Source organism: Neocloeon triangulifer, unplaced genomic scaffold (assembly GCF_031216515.1).
Source record: "Neocloeon triangulifer isolate White Clay Creek 2 clone unplaced genomic scaffold, ASM3121651v1 ptg000014l, whole genome shotgun sequence".
NCBI lineage: Eukaryota > Metazoa > Arthropoda > Insecta > Ephemeroptera > Baetidae > Neocloeon > Neocloeon triangulifer.
The window spans coordinates 15,520,568-15,533,669 of NW_026775556.1; the positions used below are offsets into that span (position 1 = coordinate 15,520,568).

Below are 13,102 nucleotides of genomic sequence, written 5' to 3' on the forward strand. Positions count from 1 at the left end.
AGCGCGTAATTAAATGGAGATGCGGCACACGGCACCCACAAATAACACTGCATGTCGACGGCGGAAACTGGCCAACTGGGGGAAAAATGCAGCTCTTTTTTAATTATTCAGCAACGCGAGCAAATCATGTGAAAAGCGCTCTCAACAGAATTCTTTTAATGGTGCACGCTGAAAGGGCCGCAATTGAAAAATGGTTAATTCAATGAGTTCGCGCGCGCTGCGGCACAGCATGCGACGCAATTAAACATTTAGGCTGCTTTATTTGATTCTGCCTTTTTATATACGACTGCTCTTCTCTCACTCCACTGTAAAATTAGCTGTTTTCATGCCACTTTTTACTGCGCATACATTAACACCCAACCACACCAGCAGGCGGAGATTGAATTTGGAGTGCTGTAAAAAGTTTGTCCACCAGATGATGATTAAGCAGGAAGTTATTAAATGATAAGCAACTTTCTACGCAGTTGTAAAGCTACAGTATTTTTTTTTATTACACAAAAAATACATCCATATTTTTTTGTATATGAATACTGGTCGTGTCGTTTGTAAAAGTATATGTTATAAAAATCGGAGAGGTGTAAAATAATAATCAGTCTATTATTCATCCTGCAAGGAGTGAAAACGTACTACAATATGAGCGCATAGTAGACGACTAATAAATTAATGATCTTGCTTTGAAACATTTAAAGATTTAATATTCTAAAATATAAATACATATAGAAAAGTGAGCCTCCATACAATAGTAATTACGTACAGAAGAGATAAAGAAGGATACAGCTTGAGTGTAACAGCTTTAAATAATGCGTCCGCCTGTGACGCAATTGGAATGCAAGGTGACATCTATAAAAACACTAATAATCTCCTCGACCAGTCTCTAAACACTGTCCTCCGTCCTAGCAGTCACTTCACCGTTGTTCGGAACAGCCTCCACAGATGGACTCTGCACTAAACTGATTTCTGTAGACGCAGGTTGCATTTCATTTTCAGGCTCTGGCTCCCTCTCCTTAGGTGGAGGTGGTTTGTAGAACCACCAGGCAGAAGTGTAGAAGATAACTGAGCACATTTTGAAAATCATTGCCAATATTGCCATGTACCTAAGAATAAAAATTAAATTAAATTTTAAATACCGAATAAAAAAGAACTTCACTCAATTTTAAATTCTGTAAGATTTTTTCGGATTTTTTTATATTTTTTCCCCTTATTTTTTTTTTTTTTTTTTTTTTTTTTACTTCCTCTCTATTGACAAAAAAACTAACCTGCTCATTAGATAATTGTTGTACAATCTGCAAGAGCCTCTTTCTGTGCCACAAGAAGCAGATTCCCAAAGAATGCAACTTTGGTCGATGAAGATTCCAAAGAGCAATGGTGCTGGAGCCGTGCCTAAAAGTCTAACTTTTATCCACTGAATGCCCAGAGCAAATGAACGCTGACTGTCTTGAACACATCTACAAATTAAACAATTAATTAAAACTACGCCGTTATCTCCAATTACAGATTTACAAAATTAAATTAAGTTTGTGTATAAATTTAAGGACCTTAGCGTGGCTGTAAGTGCAGGGGTTGTCCCCATAAAAGTGCACAGCATGACCAGAAAGGCGAGACAAATGAAGGGAATTAAGAGCGAGCATGAGGACGGGCACATCTGGTTGGTCGCCTCCACTGCTCCATTGTCAGTGAAGTTCTGTGGGATGCACTTGCAGTCTGAGTAAACCTTCACATAATTGCATCAAGTTAGTAAAAAGAGTAGTGCCGGATATTGGCTGCACATTTACCTTGACATCTCCAAGCCTGGACTCATTCGAGCAGCCAGCAAAACAGGGGGAATAGTAAAGAATCTTGTCAGCGCCACAAACTGGGTCGAACACATTTGGTGAACAGTGGCAATCCTCATTACAAGGTGCATAGAGAGACATATTGGGAGAGCTACAAAATTAAAACCATTATTTTTATTAAATAAATTTATAAAATCGTAAGGCTTTTTTAATGTTTTTATAACTTTTTTTTGTTAAAATCACACACCTGATATTTTCGTAACCAACAGTGATTCCTGCCATTGACACATTTGGACAGTGCAAGAAAAAGGTCAGGGTGAAACAAGCAGCAATTGAGGCTGTAGTCATGCAGAGTTTGATGATCCCGGCACATGACAAATTTAGTTTTTTGACCAGATACCCTCCTAAAAAGGTGCCGCCACCACCAGCAGGAACTGTCACTGCACCTAATAAGTTCAAAGGTTTAATAAAATGCAAATCACATTTAACTATTTTTTACCCATGAGAAGTGCGGCCAGACTAGCATTGACACTGAATTGGCTTTCGATCAGTTTGGGAAGAAACGCAGCAAATCCTGCGATCAAAAGACCCTCGGTTGATCCTGCTAAATTGAGGAAGAAGAACGTTGGGTTGGAAAGTAGGGAAGCCAGGTTCCTCGGCAGCTCCTTTATTTTGCTGCTCATTTCCTCTTTGCTGTCGCTTGTGTGATGCGCCTCAGACACCCTCTCTGCTTTTATTGCTTTGGCGCCTATAAATCAATAGCGTTTGCATGTTATGATTCCAGTAATGCCCCAGCACACAGATGAAAGTTGACAAAAAAAGATTGATTGTAAAATTTCTCTTCATGCTTTAGTATTATATTTTCTTAGCTATAAATAATAATAAATTGTTTAAAACTGATATTTAAATTATTTAATTTACTTTATTATTTGATAATTAAATATATTTAATATCAAAATTTCAATAACTTCGTTAACAAATTTTATCAAATTAATTTAAAATTATTATCTTTTACTACTTAATTAAACTCTTTTGATTTAGTTTTACCTGGGAGCTCAGCTGGAAAAGCAAGAAGAGGAATGGCAAGAAGAGCACAGACTGCTGCCGAGGTCACAAAACCAATCCACCAGGCTCCAATCCACAAATTGCTGTCTGGCGTGAGTCCCAGTCTGAATTGGAAAAGTTGGTTCAATCAAATATCTGAGACGCAAAAGTAATCAAATTCTTACTCGGAAGGGTCAGCAGTAAAAACGTCTGTGTAGATGCTGAGCAACTGGCCGCCTAAAACAAACCCAATTGCCGGGCCAAGAATCGCCATGGTGTAGAAAATGCCTAAAAACCAATTCAAGTGAGTTGATTCAGCGCGCGGCAAGAGATGGAATTGCTACCAATATAAACGGACGACATCTTCTTGGAGACGTTCTCATCTATGTAAGTGACCCCGAGGGTGTAGAGGGGCGACGCACCTGCACCGTGCAGCAGCTGCCCAATGAAGAAGAACCAGAATGCTTTCACGTAGAAGCCCGACTGGCCAAACGACTTTTCGCCAGAGTCCGCGTCGCACTCGTCCGATCCACTGAACAAAAGAACTTGCGCATAAATTTCCTCGAATTATATTTGCCGTTTAAATTTTGGCATACCTTAAACTTGAATTTCCAAGTGGGTCTGGTAGGAAGCAGGTGCCTATTTTCTCCGTTCCGAGCTCTCTCAATGGGCCGGCGACAAAGTGTGGAAGACCAAAAATGAAGGAGCTGAAATTTAATTTCAAATTTATTGTAGATAATTGGAAAAAAGTTTATATCACTAGTTAATAGCAATTCAATCGTGATATTTTTAAATAAAATTTGTATTCTTTTCTTAAAAACAATTCTCAAAAAAAAAAATCAAATTCGATAACAAAACAAAAAATGAAAATTATAATATTTTTCATAAGACAAGTTTCAAGTGGATTTTCCAGAGTAACTATAAATTTTGAAGAAATAAAAGAAATAATTATATTGAGTGAAATAAAATTGTTGTAAAGAAAAGCTTCTTAAGCAATATAATTTATAAATTTTGTTCAGAGAGTATTAAAAAATATATTTTTCAAAATATTCTAAATATAGAAAATTAAATACCCTACTGGGGTTTTGTGCACTTACCCTATCCCCATGATAACAATGCCCCATCCAAGCCACCGCGGTTTTGAAGCCCCAGGCCGTCCGCCGAGGTAAGACACCGGGACGAGACACAGAAAGCTGGCCACGTCGTAACCACCGGCGATCATCCCCGTCTCTCTGGACCGCAGGCCAAAGCGCCGCTCGATGGTCGTGATGACCACGTTGATGAAGCCATTCACCACCATTCCTGCGACACACACAGAACAAAACTTGATTGGCATTTTGTGACACAGGGTAGGTGTACGTCTATTAAATTTCAACCCCAAAACCGGCGTTTGCCTCGTGTGGTGAATAATTGGACCCCGGGAGCGAGAGAGTCTGTTTTTGGCACCGCGTTTTGATCGATCAAACTCCAACCGTCCGGAAATTATTTTCGGAAGGGACGAGAGGTGCTCATGTTTTGCAGGTTTGTTTATTTTATATGAACTCTCTGCAAATATCCCGTGAAATGTTAGCACAAAGCGTTTACACAAACGTGGGCAAAACCCGATGTTGAAGTTCAACTCACTTTCAGCTAACTTTGAAAATAATTTGTTGTGTAATTAAATATTTTTATTGAAAGTAGATGACGCAACTCGCTCCTAGGGAAATTTTATTATTGTCCTGCTTTATAATGGAATAAATTAAAAGGCCAATAAAATTTAATTTAAATTAAAAGATAAATATAATTTTTAGTCGCGAAAACATGAATTCATTGGCGAATTTAGTGCTATTTAATTTGAAGGTCAGTTTACGAACATATTCATAATTTCGTACCAAGAAATTCAAAGTCCTTCTTTTTATTTTGTAATTTTAATTTGCATAATTAAGTTTTTTTTGCAATTTTGCCCCCCTCAATTATCTAATCTGCGAAAAATAATATTTTTGTATAAATAAAATGTGTGATAAAAACCACAAATAAACTTGGCAATGAAATAGTTTTAGCTCAAGTGCAAACTGCAAACATGATGATGCTGTCCATATGAATATTGATTCATCAATGCCATCCATCATTGCAAAGGCTTGATTCTCAATTCGCGAGACATTGACGTCCCATCTCCATTTCAACCACGTACAAATCATTCCGCTGATAATTTGACCCGCTCTCTCTGTCTCTCCGGCTACCGCGGCGCTCTGCCCAGAACAATAAATAACGAGGAGCCGCGCAGCAGGGCACATGATATTCCTCTCGTGTGCCCAACATATCATCGCTCTCTCGACGCCCTCAAATATCGATTTGATGAAGGATAAACAAATGCGAAAGGCGGAAAACATTCGTTCCATTCATTCTGCCACACTTCAGTGTCTGGCCGTAAATCAAAGTTAAATGCGAGCAGGCCTTATTATGTGTGCCCTAATTATAGGACTTATTAGCTTGCTCACAACTTTCAAGCGATCAGAAATTACCGCCTAAGAGAAAATCACGAGCATCATCTTGATTCTGAATTGTGTGTTTGACCATTCTTGTATTTAACGATAAATCTATTTACACGATTCTCCCAAAACAGACAATTATAATATTACAAATTAAATTTATTAAGTTAAAGATTATAAATTTCTAACGTATTCTTTCTTTTGCTTGATAAATGATTTTCAATTAATTTAGTAACCTCATTTTAACCATATTTTGTTATTTTACATTACAAGAGACTCAATTCTCACATACTAAATTAGTGTTTACCTAGTGATTCTAAAATTGCTCTTCATTTCAAGCATGACATAAATTTTAATTTTTAATGCTTTAATACATATATATTTTACGCTTAAACCAATCAAGCAATAACTCAATAATTGTTATTAATATCTCCATTAAAAAATTTATAAATCGAAAAAATAATTATTTTACTAAAAATTGTAAAAATTAAATATAGAGTATTGTTTCATATTATTATATTCAGATATATTTTTTAAACTAATAATTTAATTAAAAAACTGATAATGTCAAACAAAAACAACTAAAGCTTTGCTGTCAAATGTGAAAGGCTTTGATGAATACGATGAAATATGAATTTAAAAGAAATAAATCTACAAAATGTAAAATTTATGAAGTATTTAAGACACTGACACAGTTTTTCCCGCTCACTTATATAATTGGTTTAAAATATTTGACAATTTTTCAATTATTTGTAATCAGAAAATTTTAGAAATTATCCTACCAACTGACTTTACTAATTGTCAAAATGAAATGGATTCATGTTGCCAAGAACCTCGGATGCGCAATTAAGTTTTAATCTGCAGTTGAGGGAGTGATTTCGCGGGAGCAATAAATTACAATTGCGTCATGGCAACGAGTTCTCGCAGCAGCCCCCGGCGTTGCGATAAGCAGGGGTGCGCAATCTACCTGCCTGCCGGCAGCGTAAAACAGAGTGCATAAATTTCCGGCAGGATATAATGTGTCAGTTAAGATCGCCGCATGATTGGTCTGGGACTCTGATTTCCCACAGCCGTGATTGCATTATTTTCCGGCTCGACTCGTGGCTCGGCGGGGAGAGATACAGACTTCTAATTCTGGCTGAGCCACACTTGAGCCCAATTTTCGTTTGTCTGCTCCCATTATTTTATTTCGTGTCTCGGCGGCCGCTGAGCGCATTGAGAGCTCGGGATTATTTATGAGGAGTCCTCCGTCGAGAGAGACACTTTTATTATTCAAATTTAATTGTGTGATTGATGGCCTCGTAATAGACTTCCCATCCCCTCGCTGTCATCGGCTTGCCACTCCTAACAGATTGAGTAGCCGCGGCGATTCTGTCACATGCACGCACACTGGTGTGTTGATTTTGGTAATTGGATTTTGCCAGAATTTAGCAGCAGTTCTTGCTCCGTATAAGCTTGGCTGAATTATTAATTGAATTTAAAGAATTCCATCATCAGATAAAAAAAACCTAGTACTTCATATATTTCATGTAAAAATTTATTCACAGCCGCAGGCCGCATTGATAAATATTTATTAAATAAAAAACTGTAAGAAAGAATCTTGTGGAAAGTTTTGCAAGAAAATTATAGAACCGAAGTGGAAAATCGGAAAAGCGCGTCCAATCAAAAAAGGCAATGCATCTTGGTTGACGAAAATGACTTGTTGATTAAAATTCATGAATTGCGGCGATGAAGCACCGAGCTCATCTTTTCCAGCAACAGTTGCCCGCTCGCCGCCAAATCAAACCGACGTTTGAGAGAGCAAGGGAGCCTCTCGCTGTCGACAAGGGGATGTTTTTCAGCCCCCGGGAGCCGGAGAAGGAAAAAATCGGGTGGCTTAATTGAGTTGCGCACCTCACGCCGGCAAAAGTCGATGAAATTTTGAGAGCAATAAGATGAGAGGGTGCATTATTATATCAAAGTGGCGGGTGCGGAATTTTGCCGGGCTCTTGCGATACTCTCTCCAGCTCTGGCGTTACTATGGAAACTTGTGATGGGAAACGCGTGTCGTTGCCGAAGATCGGCCCAATATCGCGCGCGTTGGCTCTCGAGAGGCTCGTGTATCACAATCAGGGACGTTTTTCAATTCGAGCCCGGCGGCCTTTTGTGTGTGTCTCGCTCCTTCAGTCAGTCCAATATCATGACTGACTCATTGCCGCCGCTTGAGCAAATAAAACTGTTTGAATGAACATTTCAATGTGCTTGTCGACGGTGCGTTTTTCGCGATTCCTTTTGACGTGTCTGATGCAGATTTATTTCAAGTGCTTGAATGTTTGCTTTGCAAAGGGAAAAGGAAAAGTATCTGTGGAGACTTTTGTTTGTTTGGAACTTCTGGAGAGGACACTCTGCTCCGTTTGTGATTCCATTAAAGCGTGCTTGTTTTGAGATTTGCTATCTAACTGGAAAAGAGTCTCTCTGAAAATGATTGAGGGCACCGATTACGGTTCTTGAAAAAAATCCCACATAGGGTGAGCTGCTAAAATGCTCTTTTTCAAAACGGAGAAATATTACATCAATAATTGTTAATTTTTCCAAGAATATTTTTCACAAGAGGCAATTCTTGATTTTATTTAACTGTGCCCATAATTTTCTTCCGTTTTGAATTGGTTTTTTAACTAATATTTTAGACGTGTAGACTCAAATAACAAACTTAAATATTGAAAAATTTTGTCTTCTTCCTCATTCATGAGAAGAAAGAGGGTCCATAAAAGTTTTCCCAACTTCTAGCGGTGGAAAACAACTATGGGCGTGAAACAAAACTCTAGAAAGTGTGGTGAATTTTTAAAATTTCAATTTACAAGCCACGTGCAGGCGAGCAAATCTCGACCCCGCGATCCTGGGAAGACACTGCGCATACAAAATTAATTTATGCAATTATGCAAAAACCTAGCGTGCACCTCATTCATTCAGCGCTCGGCACATATACTTGAATGAAAAGATACATTGAGATATTATGTGAGCTGTTTATTCAGATGGTGGAGCGACGCCGCCGCTTCTTCTCGCGGGGTAATTCATTATGCGAGATAATTGTGTGACAATCAAAAGTGTCTGCCGCGCTACGGCTGCACTTGAGACGCCACAAAGAATGAGCCCGCGCGCCGGTCCATTTGTATTCATCGCCGGCATAGCCCTCATTGAAACAAATTTCAATGACGCACACTCTCTCTCTCTCTCTCTATACACAAACTCTTCAGTGGTCTCTGATTGTATCTCGCCTCTTCACTAACTTGGTAATCCGAGTGTATTTGTAGCATTTCAAATAAAAAAATTCACTGGACTACAAATTGAGAACATGAAAGCACATGAAAAGTAAACTTCAAATGATAACAGTGAGAGTATTTTATTTTAAAGAATAATTATTCTAGATAATTGAAACTGTGCAAGATAACTAACACACTATATAATGACAACACTCTATTTAAAAATTAAATTTGAATGTTATGTAAATCATGAATAATTTTTGTTTGTTTTAAATTTTTAGCTATGAAAGGATATATTAATTTATGTTTAAATTTTATTGCATAGTAATTAAAATCAAAATTTTCAGGTGTTGACTCATTATGTTTAGTAATTTGGAATCAAAAATAGTTTTATTAAAATAAAATAGTTTGCATTATTAAATAAAAATTTGTGTCACAAAAGTAGCTTAAGATTATGCATTATATTTAAAATTTGAGAACTCTATTTTCTTGATTTTTCAAACCAAGTCAAGTGCAAGATGTAAATTATAAAAACGGCTGCAGTCAACACAAGATGAAATAGTTTTCTGTTTGAAAATATGATTATATTTTTACAAAAATCTTCAGGCAATCAATTTTATTTAATTGTTCAATTCTAGAGCATTAAAAATTTAACTAAAACACTTATTAGCCTCCTGATTTTAAATTTTATAATAAAACAAATTTCAGAGCTTTTATTAGAACTGGATTAACATTTTCGTTTCAATTTTCAATCACTTATTTTGCTATTTTATCTTGTAATATTAAATGGTGGTTTGTTTTAATTTTGCAATACCCTTTGTCTTCTATGTACCCCCAATTTAGCTCTCAAAACATGTGGTGGCCATCGCAATTAAACGCACACCAGTTGAACAGGTGCAATTTTCACCGTCAAGTAATCAAAGTTAGTGCTGTGGTCGGTGCGCGCTTTCAAACATTTACGCAGAGCCTCTGCTGCACCGTTTGCATGCACGGCAAAGTGAGATTTATCGTCCGTAGTCACGTCTTGCTGCTGGACGTGCAATGTATAGCGGTTGTTTTACAGGAGGAGGAGGGATTAAGATTTTATGGAACTTACCTTGCAGAGCACCAGCCCAACAGAGCCAGAACAGCGCCCATTTTGGTGTTCGGAACTTCTGTAGAAGTCTCGGTCTGATGGTCCACCAGCCGCAAGGACCACCGTCGTCATCTTCCAAAACTGATCCCTGCACAGACTAACACAACAAATTTAGGGCAGCTTTAAAATATAATTGAAGAGTTAGTACAATGTCTGGTAATAATTTAAAATTCTTTAATTATATTTGATTATGATGAAATGGTTATTGATTTAAAAAATAAAATAATAGTAATAACAAAAACAATATACAGAAGATTTTCTCCATAGAAATTGAGTTATGTTGAATCGGCCTGAATGACGGACTTGCAAAACTCTACTTATTTGGGGAAAAAATCCGTCAAGAAGCCCTTTGGTTATTTATCTCCCTGGTTTAATTTAATTAATATTTAATAATTTTTACAGTTTTCAAGACACAAACTGACAACGACAACGTAGTTTGATAATAAAACTTTATTTTCAAATCACTGAACAATTTATGTTGCATGAAATCACTTGATGAAATTATAGAAACTTACTGATACAATTTTATCTTAATAAAGAACTATGCAACCAAAATTTATAAACGCTTCAAAAAATAAAATTTGTATTTATGCTTTGTTTAAATCGAAATAATTTATTTACTAAACAAAATGATAATCACAATAAATTTCATTTTTTGATTCTGATATTTGTTAATAAGTTTAATTTGTAAAACTTCAATTTTTTTCTAATTCGAATATGTACACATATTTACTTTGATATTATTTAAAATTGTAGATTAAATTAAATAACATAAATTTATATGGCATCAAGTAATGATAAAAATTTAATTTTTATATCTGGTTTTCTTTGATTTTAAAGCTGTGCAAATTACAATCAAGATTAAAACTAATACAAATTTTGTTAGTGATAAAAGATTCACGTTCACAAGAATTCTGTTGCAACTATAAAATACATTAGAGCGAATTAAGTAATGGATAAATTTTGACTTATAGCAATAAAATTCCAACTGAATTAAAAATTTCTCTAAACCAGAGTCTCAATTTCCTGATCTAATAGCCATTATAATTTGTGGCAAAATCAAACAAAGCACTCAATAGAACCTTTTTGGGCAGCTGCTGACCTCCGACCCGTTCTTTCATTTCGGCTCCAAAAAGCAAGACCGACCACCAGACTAAGTGGAGCGGAACCCAAGACTGAACACGCGCCCGCCGACAGCCGCCGACCGGCAGCCAGATTCGCGCCTTGAACTTGGCCCTCACCTCGCCAGGGGGCAGATCTACTTGTTGTTTCGCTTCCACCCCCTCCGAGAGCATCCCCTGCTCGCTACGTGCACCCCTGCTGACTCACAACCACTGATAAAACGTGTGCCGTGGGAGAGCTTGTTGAATATTGACACAGGTCTTTAGAAATTATTCCGACGAAAGGCGCCGCACGTGCAGGCCCAAATATGCATTATAATATGGATTTAATTAAATTTAGCAAGCAGGGGTGGTTTTGCATTTTCCATACAAACGAGAGCAAAAATTGGTACTCACGCCGGCGTCGGAAGCCCTGGGACTGTAGCGATCCTCGTCCTCCTCCTGACGGTCAAAGTCGCCGTTTTGCTGCATCTTCTCTGAATGAACGTTTTTATCTGCTATCAGACGGATTTTCCTTCTCTAGCCGGCTGTGACGTCATTTATGCTGTCGGAGACAGAGGGAGGTTTTAGTAAAAGATGTGTGCGTGGGAGGGTGGAGCACGACGCCATGGGGTTTCGGATTAGGTACAAATGCCGCAGCTCTCCAGAAAAAAATATTAATATGCCGCGTCATGCGTTTACTGTTTCTATTCAGATTTTTTTCCGCAGCGCATAAAACTGTAAATTTCTGCTGCGTTAAAATGTAAAACATTTTCAAAGAATCTTTAAGAATAGCTTAAATATTTGACTACATACAAACAAATTATTTTAATTTTTTGTGTAAAAATAAATAAATATTAAATCATCTGTGCCGGCAACTCTAAAAGGGTTTCCAATATTTCAATTAATTTCTGTGAAAATCATTGATTCTTTTTGTATATTTTCACGGGCCCGGCCTTGCCCACGCATTTCGCATCGTGATAATAATTTCAACGGTCTTTTCCCTCCCGAATTTGATATTCTCACACGACTTACCGGTGGGCGCTTCTTTTGTGTCCAGCTGACGTCAATGCATCCCGCGAACTGTGCGGTCTGTGCACCGCCGAAGAATCCGCGAATTCAATCGTAAGACTGGAGTGCGCGTTGACCACTTTATATTTATTCGCCAACGTAAGAGGCACTGAGGAATTCGGCAAAACAACAACCGCCGCGGCTGATCTTTCTGCTCCTCTCCCCTCCCCGTGTAATTTATTCTTTTCATGGGCCGTCCCTTCCCCACATGTGAGAGAGCGTTTAGCGATAGAGAGCGGCCTGAAGAAAACCTGTATAGCAGGGCCTTTGTGTGTGATCACTTTTTGCTCCACTAACACACAATGGATAAAAAATGTGTGACTCGCTCAAAGTCGGCGTGGCGGCGCCCTGTCTAGCATTGAAATTTTACTCTCCCGTCTCGCGTTTCCGCAGGGGTGTTGGTTGTACTGTGAAATTTCAGGGGACACACATTGCAATGTCATTCAAGTGTGATATTGTAAATTTAATGTTTAATTAAACATGCTGAATCTAATTATGAAATAATTTTTTTTATAAATTTTTTAAATATTAAAAAAGTAATATTATTTCAAATTATTATCTTTTACTTTCAACTTGCAAATTATTTTCTAAACGAATAATTTTGAAAAAATTTCGTTTTACCAAAATTTCATATGTTTCTTATTCGTTTCCATTTTGATTAAATTTGACAATTTAAATACTGTTTTTATAATTTCAAAATAAATGTAACATTTAAAATGTTGTTTGTTAAGTATTACAACAAAATTCTGTACGGATTTTAATTTATATAAATCTGAAATTAAAATATTTAAAATTACCTTTATTATACGGATGTCTATATTTTAGACGGCGGCCGAGTCTCTGCGGCGACCAAGTCCCTTTTGATTTTGGACGTTATAGCAGACATCAACTAGTTGTGAATCCTTCCTTCTCTTTTTCCAATTCATTTAATTATTTTGTATTGACCAAGAAGAATAAATAATAATGATAATTAAAATGTTATACGATATATTGGGAAGACGTAAAAGAAAGAAAACACAGTTAATTTATTTTTCTAAGAGAGCTGGCATTATATTTTACTCGTACTCCTCCAAGTAGCAATAAGAACAGAAATTTGGAGACAATAATTAATTCCGCCATTCTAGATTTTTTTTGTACATCAACCAAACGAACAAGGTTATTTTTCAGCTTTTTGACAAAAATAGAATATGAGAGGTACACAGAGCTACAACATTCTTTTTTCTCTTTCCTCTTTTTTTTATTTTGTTTCTTTAAAATGCTATGCACATTTTTC

General features: G+C 36.9%; 1 protein-coding gene and 1 long non-coding RNA gene across 2 annotated transcripts; one reads left to right on the forward strand and one right to left on the reverse strand.

Moving 5' to 3' along the window:
• Positions 1-465: 465 nt before the first annotated feature.
• On the reverse strand, positions 466-11,975 carry LOC132199650 (solute carrier organic anion transporter family member 4A1). Its single transcript, XM_059624539.1, has 14 exons — positions 11,794-11,975; positions 11,176-11,323; positions 9,620-9,755; positions 3,914-4,118; positions 3,413-3,523; positions 3,161-3,348; positions 3,002-3,104; positions 2,820-2,941; positions 2,272-2,520; positions 2,020-2,218; positions 1,773-1,923; positions 1,536-1,711; positions 1,257-1,445; positions 466-1,094 (listed from the first exon to the last, which is right to left on the reverse strand). Exons 2-14 carry the CDS (start codon positions 11,248-11,250, stop codon positions 875-877), a joined length of 2,124 nt encoding a protein of 707 aa, XP_059480522.1. The 5' UTR covers positions 11,251-11,323; positions 11,794-11,975; the 3' UTR covers positions 466-874.
• Positions 1,263-3,578, forward strand: LOC132199652 (uncharacterized). The gene is made up of 3 exons (XR_009442118.1): positions 1,263-2,233; positions 2,814-2,954; positions 3,009-3,578. It is a non-coding gene; the product is annotated as an uncharacterized LOC132199652 (long non-coding RNA).
• Positions 11,976-13,102: the final 1,127 nt, after the last annotated feature.

Coding starts and splice junctions, on each gene's coding strand:
- LOC132199650 (XM_059624539.1), bottom strand. CDS start 11,250: ATGCAGCAAAACGGCGACTTTGACCGTCAGGAGGAGGACGAGGATCGC. Junction 3,524..3,913: donor ATTGTTATCATGGGGATAGG/GTAAGTGCACAA, acceptor ATTAAATTTCAG/CTCCTTCATTTTTGGTCTTC. Junction 1,712..1,772: donor CCAGGCTTGGAGATGTCAAG/GTAAATGTGCAG, acceptor AATTATGTGAAG/GTTTACTCAGACTGCAAGTG.